Genomic DNA, 7,966 nt, shown 5'->3' with positions numbered 1-7,966 from the left:
CTTTAAAATGACGATTTCTTGACGGTTTTCGGGTATGCTGAAAACGAATATCAAATTCAAATTTGGGGCGGACAAATAGTTTTCTGGATATGTTTTTCCCCAATGTATTACTTAATAAATGTCAGTTGAGGGGGGGGGAACATGGCTACCAGTAAAAAAAAACAAACACACACACACACACACACACACACACACACACACACACACACACACACACACACACACACACATAATGGATTACATTGGACAATAAAAGTTTTATTATCCAGAAAACTAGTTGCTTGCTCCAAACTTAAATGTGATATTGGTTTTCAGCTAATCCGAAAACCTTCAAAAATCCTCAATTTTACGGCGAATGCTTTGGTGGAAAGAAAGTAAAAAAAAATACTTTTACTTTTTTTTTCCTCCCGTGTTAACTATACTGCACCTTTGCTCGCTTTACTTAAAAAAATGCTCTTTCTATCATTGTTGCTACTCTTGTAGCATTTTCAGTGACACTTGTGCCGCTACTACTCGTACTACCCTTGCCATGATACTGCTACTGATTAGAATACTATTAGTACTACTAGTGTTATTTTTTATAGATCACCGCCCCCCCCCCCTCCCGCCGTTCTCGGCTTGTCCTTTGAGCAATGAGTGTAAATATTGGAGTGAATCATGATTTAACAACGGCCGAAGTGTAGATGGTTTTTGTTGCAGACACGGATACTAAACGAACGAAGAAGCTAGGCCCGTCCCTGTGAAAGTCCCAAATCCACGAAAGGAGAGAGAGTGAGAGAGAGAAGGAAAGAACTCATTAGTTTCTCATGATCTGAAAAACACATACAATACACATACACACACTCGCACACACACACACACACGCACGAACATACATAAACGCATACAAAACACGCACATATCACACATATACACGTTTTATAAACACGCGCACGTGCACGCACACATTTATATATATAACACACGCACATACCATATACATACACGTTTTATATACACGTACACACATACGATATATATACACGGACGCACACATACGATATACATACACACAGAATATACATATACATATTATATATACAGAGCACACACGCGCATGCGCGCGCACACACACACACGCTTTAAAAACAAGTGCTTCCTAGCGCGCACTTGTTCACAAAATTTGAATTGCTGTTTTTCTTGGATCGAATTACTTTAAACGCCGAAAGGGAAGAAACATCTCTCAGCATCAAAAAGTAAACGATTTAATGTCAATTTTAAAGAATTATTTTTTTTTCTTTTGATCATTATTAAACTCCAAACAAAACAGTAAAACCCAATTTTGCTGCCCGCGGATATTTTGTATTCTACCGACCATCGTCATGGAGAAATCTCCGGATAATTCCAAATCTAACAGGAGATCATTGATTGGGGACAGATGGGGTGCCCCAAAAGATCACAGAGTGAATAAAGAAGGTAATTTTTTTATATCTGTTTATTGATTGACTGGTAATTGTGACAAATTGCACTGTGTTATGGCGGCCGAACGTGACGTAATGACTTTCACACCGGTGTTAGTCCCCAAATAATGGCTTCTGTTATTTTCGCCCGGTAACAGAAATTAACCGAAAAGCATTTTTTTAATTATTATTTCAAACAAACAAAACAAATTTCGTTTATTTCACCGAATTTATAAATATAATCTTGTGCTTTTTTGAAATTCGAAAACAGTAAAAGTTAAAACCAGGAAAGAAATAATACAATGTTTTCTTTTCTGAGAGGATAACAATAAAATTCATGTCATTGGATTTGACCGCCATGACCCAGTGCAATTATTCAAAATTACCGGATCATTAGATTTTTTTGTTAAATATATTCATTATCCGTATTTATGGCATCGTAATAATCATTTGGTCTCAGCCAGATTAATTTTCTTTGTCTTTTAACTAGAAAATTATAAACACGAGTTATCGTCCTTGGACTTGTTTATAAAGATGGCGACTATATTTTTCCGGTCGAGTTTTCATTTCGACGTTTCATGTGTACAGTGAAACTATGCTTTACTGATGCATACTATATTGCTAAAACGTTGTTGGGTAAAACTAAAACTACGTGATTTTTGGAGTAAAATCATTTGCTTTTTTGACTAGGAGCAAAGTGTAGGATCTGTTCTGATATCACACTTGATCTTTTGTGTCCTCAGTAAGCGAAAGAGAACTCCTTCTAGATTTAAACAATTTTTATTTATGTTCTAATCCAGGGTGCCTCATCTTTGGGAGTGTGGTATTTCTCTTACACTAAAAGGTCCTTCTTTTTTTTTTTTTCTTTTTTTTACACAGTGATCACCACTTATCAAGGCCCGGAAGCCACTCAGGGATAAGGGTTATTGCAAGTACATTACGTCAGTGTGGAGATTTGCTGAAGTGTTTACTTAAGGGGGCGGTTCATTAGGAATTTGTTAACGTTGGACTTGAACACATCCAAGTTGTAGTCCGGTGGGAAGCAGGCAGACGGAACAGAGTTCCACAGGCGTGCAGTTCTAAGAAAGAAGCTTTGTTCATGGAATCCGCGTTTTGATTTAGGCACAGATATAGAGTGGGGGAAATTTTTCACAGTGGATTCAGCTAGACGGGTGTTTTTCGTGAAAGATTGGTGAGGGGGGACCAGAGATTGGAGTTCAGACGAGCACCTGCCATGGAAATAACGATAAAACAAAGATAGGCTCGCGACATCTCTTCTGTGGGAGAGAGGTTGCAGGGTAGAGAAAAGGGCATCCCCCACTAAGCCATGAAGTCTATTTTGTACTCTGTCAAGGCAAGATAGGCTGTTTTTAGCAGCTCCTGCCCGGATATGGCAACAGCATTCTATCCTTGGACGTACTTGGCTTTTATATAGATAGAGAATTGCATCAGTAGTGAGATATCTTCTGGAGCGGTAGAAGGATCCCACCATCTTTCCAGCAACCTTGGCAACAGACTTGATGTACGTGTTCCATTTCAGATCAGGAGTAAAGGTCAAACCCAGAAGCTTGTCAAAACACGGGGCCTCACCCAGACGAGAGCCATCCATCACAATTGATGCCAGATGGGGATCAGAGCGTTGATGATGTAAGGATAGGAGTTTGGTTTTGGATGTATTAAAGGTAACCAGCCACATCTTCCCCCACTGAACCACACGCTCGAGATCAGAGGAGAGAGAATCAGAGAGAACTTTGTCATTTACAACCTTTGATGTGTTGCCGTAGATGGTCGTGTCATCAACATAGATGTCAACGAATGATTTAAGTATGTGTTCAGGGAGGTCATTGATGTAGATCAGGAAGAGAGTTGGGCCCAGGATTGACCCCTGAGGGACTCCAGCATTTATATTGCAGGCCTCCGATTTTTGTCCGTCTACCACTACTCTTATGAGCCTATCGGAGAGAAATGATTTAATGATTGAGAAAACATTTCCAGTTATACCGTAGCTGGAAATCTTGTGAAGTAGACCCTTATGCCATACCTTGTCGAAGACCTTTGATATGTCAAGAGCAATTGCCCTAGAAAGGAAGCCTTTGTCAAGAGATTCATTAATCCTGTGGGATATAACCGTCAGCACATCTGCGGTAGACCTTGCAGAGCGGAAACCATATTGTGTGTCACTAAGAAGGTTATTCCTGCTGAGGTGGTTGACTATTTCTCTATTTAATATGGATTCCAGCAACTTACTCATAACACACAGGAGACTTATTGGTCTGTACTGAGAGGGAGATGACTTATCACCTGAATTCTTAAATACAGGGCGAACTGAATATGACCTTAAACTATATCCGATGGTGAGGCCCCAGCTTGCGGGCTTTGGAGAGTGTGGAGCCACCCTTTAATTGCCATTGCTCCCAGTTCCACTCTGACCCGGAGTGGTAGTACCTGTTACGGTCCCAACTTTTATTTTATTTATTTTTATTTTTACATGGAGGTCACCACTTATCAAGGCCCAGAAGCCACTCGGGGATAAGGGTTATTGTGTGTACAGTAATCAATGGGATAGTATCGTAGTAACAGTTAGTATTGGAGATTTGATAAAGTGTCATTACTTAAGGGGCCGGTTCATCAGGAATTTGTTTGTGTTGGACTTGAAGACATCCAAGTTGAAGTCGGGAGGGGGGGACAGGCAAGCGGCAGAGAGTTCCACAGGCGTGCACTTCTAAGAAAGAAGCTTTGTTCATGTAATCTACGCTTTGATTTAGGCAAAAATCGACTTGAAAAAAAAACAATTATCTTCTATTAAAAAAACTTTTCTTCAAAATAACTGGATTTGGCATTAAATAACCTGAAATGGGTTGATATTCCATAAAACAACCAACCAACCAATCATATTAAAAACAAACCTTGTGTCTAAATCTGCCCTCGTGGGGAGACAAGTAAATAATGACAAAACTTAACCAAAATACATTTCACTCTAAGTAATTTCCATGATTAAAATATGAATAACCTCGTTTTATGTCGTTTATGTTTTCTTTCGGTTCAAATGTGCTAGATTACCAACTGAAGACATACCTTTAAAAAATTGACTTATTCAGCTCTGTTTTGAACAAATACACACGTAAAATTGTCGCCAACAAGTAGTTTCATGTATTAAAACCTTTATTATCCAATGTAATCTTTACTGTTTTCACTGATCGCCATGTTTGTTTTTGCGTGTGCGTACAAAAATTGAATATGAGGGCATAAAAACAAACATGGCGACCATTGAAAACCATTAGTCAATATATTGGACAATACTGGTCTTAATATCATAAAAACTACTTGTTGGCGGCAATTTTAAATGTGATATTCGTTCAAAACAGATCTGAATAACTCTAAAAACCAACCTTTTAAAAGTAAGTCTTTGGTACTCTAGCGTATTTTTTAGGCAATTATGAGTTGTTTTGGGACAATAAAACCAGGGCCAGCCTAATGTGACCACAACCTATGATTAGGGCTTTGATGCTTTTAGGACACAACCTAAGAAAATAAATAATTCAATACAAGCTTCTGAAATGACGAACGCAACAACTTCATAAAATGTAACACAGAACAGGTTTATTAAGGAGAATGTGTACCGGGTGATATGTTCCTGGTCAAAAGCTGGACTCCGGCTACCTGGTGCTATCACGATAGTTATTCTCAGTGGAATCGTCAATACCGGATGAAATATCACCAAGGTGGAGAGAGCAAAGAAAAAGGGTCCGTTCTGTTTGGCGTCTCTCTCAGTAAGGAAGAGTTCTTTTCCTTCAAACTGGATGCTGGCCGATTTTCTTATGGGATAGAAAGGATCAATGCACTGCACCCCTGATTGGTCAATATGTGGCCAAATAGCACAAGGGAGAGGCATTGATTCGTGAAAGAAAAAAGTTCCATTCCTTTCTGCTATATATGCATCTGCAGTGGGACCCGTGCTTTCATAGGCCCTGCGCTGATTCATTTTTTTCTTCAAAAGTTTCACTTATACCTATCCCTACCCAAACAGGGTCCCGCACAATTCATCTTCCACGGGGCCCTGCGATAGCTAAGGCTGTCTCTGAATAAAACCCTGTTCCTTTTTACTAGTTCCTCCCTTCTCTATGATGGCAGAGTTAGACAAATTACAACTCTATATACCTAAAGTTTGAACTGTTTAATATTGGGGATGGGGGTGGGGATCCAACTTCCAAAGAAAGGGGCACTCTAAATTGAAACAAAAATAAAAATTGCCTCAGCCTAGAAAGATTTTTCTTCACTCACCAAGGACAATGAAACCCTACTGAAACCTATTTCAATGTTTTTTTTTTCTTTTAATTTTTAATTTTTTGTATTAACAAGTCACTGCTTGTCAAGGCCGAAAAGTCACTCGAGGATAATGGTTAATGTGTTTGTCTGGCTGGTGGTAAGACAACACTGTAATGATTGATAACAATGGTTGAGACTGATTCAAATTTGATTAGTGTTTATATTGGACTTAGAAAATTATCATGTTGTAGTCAGCTGTGAAGCAGCTCTGCAGTATTGTGCTCCATAGATGGGTAGTTCTTGCATAGTGAGAAAGGAAAATTTTTTACAGTGGTTGTAGTTCGACGAGGTTTTGCTGTGACTGTTTTACAGGGTGGAACCAGATATTAGAGCACGATTGAGTACCTACAATGGAAATGAAAACAATGTAGAAGACCAACAACCTCCACTAGAGTTTGTCAAAAAAGGAAAAACTGTTACCTTCAGTGATGTGGCAACAGTACTTCATCTTAAGGTCTGGTTCTAGTACATGCAGAGGATTACATCAGCAATGTGATATTTTCTTGAGTGATAGCATGATCCAACCAGTTTTCACTGTATAACAGACAACCAGGTTCAGTTTTTGGCATGTCTGTCCTATATGGTACAAGTTTCGCAAGCATACATGAGGATGGTAAGAATCACAGCTCCGTATATTTAAAATTTTAAGTATCTGAATTATTTTAGGTTTCCATGTATTGGATCAGAGACGTCTAAAGCATTTTGTCAGCAATAAGATACTTTTTTGAGTAATAGAATGATCCAACCATTTTTCACTGCGCTACATAGTACAGTTGTCAATTTCATTATCTATGTGTACTGTCCTTGACAGGGTGCTAGCCAAGTAAGTGAACTTGTTCATGGTTTTTAGATTGGTTCCACGAATTTAGATCTGAGGCTCAACATATCATTTCCCCAGTGCAGGCTGGTATATTTGTAACGTAGCACACGTTTACACGCGTGTTAACAGGTAGACACTTGAGAGCCAACACGTTGTAGACTCAGTCGCAAAAGGAGACAAAGACAAAAAATAGGAAAGAAATTCATCTCCCTGTTTCAGGTTTTAAGAAGAAACCTTTATTCCTCATTTTCCCACCATGTGTGACTTCGCATTACAGCTGTGACGTCACCTACGTCTCAAAGGTGATCGTCTTTTTATATCTTTTTCTTTTTCCTTACCGCAACATAACTTTTGCACATGGCTTGTCATTTGCATACAGCCGCCATATGTGCGTCCATGCTCTGTTGCACTTTACCACGGTCTTCTTTATGTTAATAATCAGCCTGAAGTTGTCGCACGTCCCAGAAAAACGATCAACAATATGTTGCATGTTTGGTTCTGTGTTTGTACTGAGGGCACAATCATCAACAAATAGAAGGTCTTGTATGATGGTTTGGTTTGGTTGTTTTGTTTTTACGGCATATCAACCCTTTTCAGGTTATTTAATGCCGAATCCAATTATTTTGGAAATAATATTCATGTTGCATCCAGTTATTTTGTAGAATTTTTTATTCGTTAAGCTCTTTGTATATTCAATCGTTAGTTTGTAGTGTTTGGTTTGGTTGTTTTATAGTGGATTTTATCGTTTTTGTTCCCTGTCCTGCAGAACATGAATGAGTTTTGCAATGCGAGAGGGAAAGGGTTACAATATTAATGTTTGGTGCATTTTAAGTTAGGAAACCAGTCAGGAAGTGGGGGAGATAGAAAGATGAAGGAGAAATAGGAAGAAGGAAAAGGAGGAAAAGGTGTTTTTTTTTTTTTTTTTTTTGTTTTTTGCTTTTGTAGAGCATAATTAAGTTTTGCAAAAGGAAGTAGAAAAACAAAAAAGCATCAATGTTAGGTGCATTTCGTCTCAGGAAGCCAATATCTTCAGACAGCCTGATCTGGTAGCACCAGCTCGCATGATGGTAGTCTTAACCCTGGTGACAGCACTAAGTTGCTTTGGGTTGAACAACTTCCCGTCTGTCCAGTAATTGATGCTTACTCCAGGTTCTTCTGCACTGAATGCGTCAGTCAACATCACTGAGATCATCATGCCAAAGAGTGTTGAGGCTAGCACACACTATTAGCTTTTCATGATCTACAACAACACAACTCATCCCATCGTGAAATTTTCTGATGATTGAGATGAATTTATCAGGACATCCAAATTTAGTCATGATCTTCCACAGACCCGACCGGTTTACCGTATTAAAGGCCTTTGTTAGATCCACAAATGTTG

General features: G+C 38.9%; 1 protein-coding gene across 4 annotated transcripts in view; it reads left to right on the top strand.

The window, feature by feature from the left end:
* Window positions 1–493: 493 nt before the first annotated feature.
* The window catches only part of LOC145242593 (uncharacterized), a 237,560-nt gene continuing 230,087 nt past the window's right edge, over window positions 494–7,966 (top strand). For 2 of the 4 annotated variants that reach the window (XM_080105700.1, XM_080105698.1), the window contains exon 1: window positions 559–1,455. In XM_080105700.1, coding sequence (XP_079961826.1) covers window positions 1,362–1,455 — 94 coding nt within the window. In that variant the 5' untranslated portion in view covers window positions 559–1,361. Of the gene's footprint in view, window positions 1,456–7,966 lie in introns of all 4 variants that reach the window. The other 2 variants (XM_080105699.1, XM_080105701.1) reach the window with 2 other exon arrangements.

The sequence above is a fragment of the Euprymna scolopes genome, chromosome 21, assembly GCF_053919585.1.
Source record: "Euprymna scolopes isolate OS-2025 chromosome 21, ASM5391958v1, whole genome shotgun sequence".
In the NCBI taxonomy this organism is placed as follows: domain Eukaryota; kingdom Metazoa; phylum Mollusca; class Cephalopoda; order Sepiida; family Sepiolidae; genus Euprymna; species Euprymna scolopes.
This window is presented reverse-complemented; position numbering and strand designations above follow the sequence as displayed.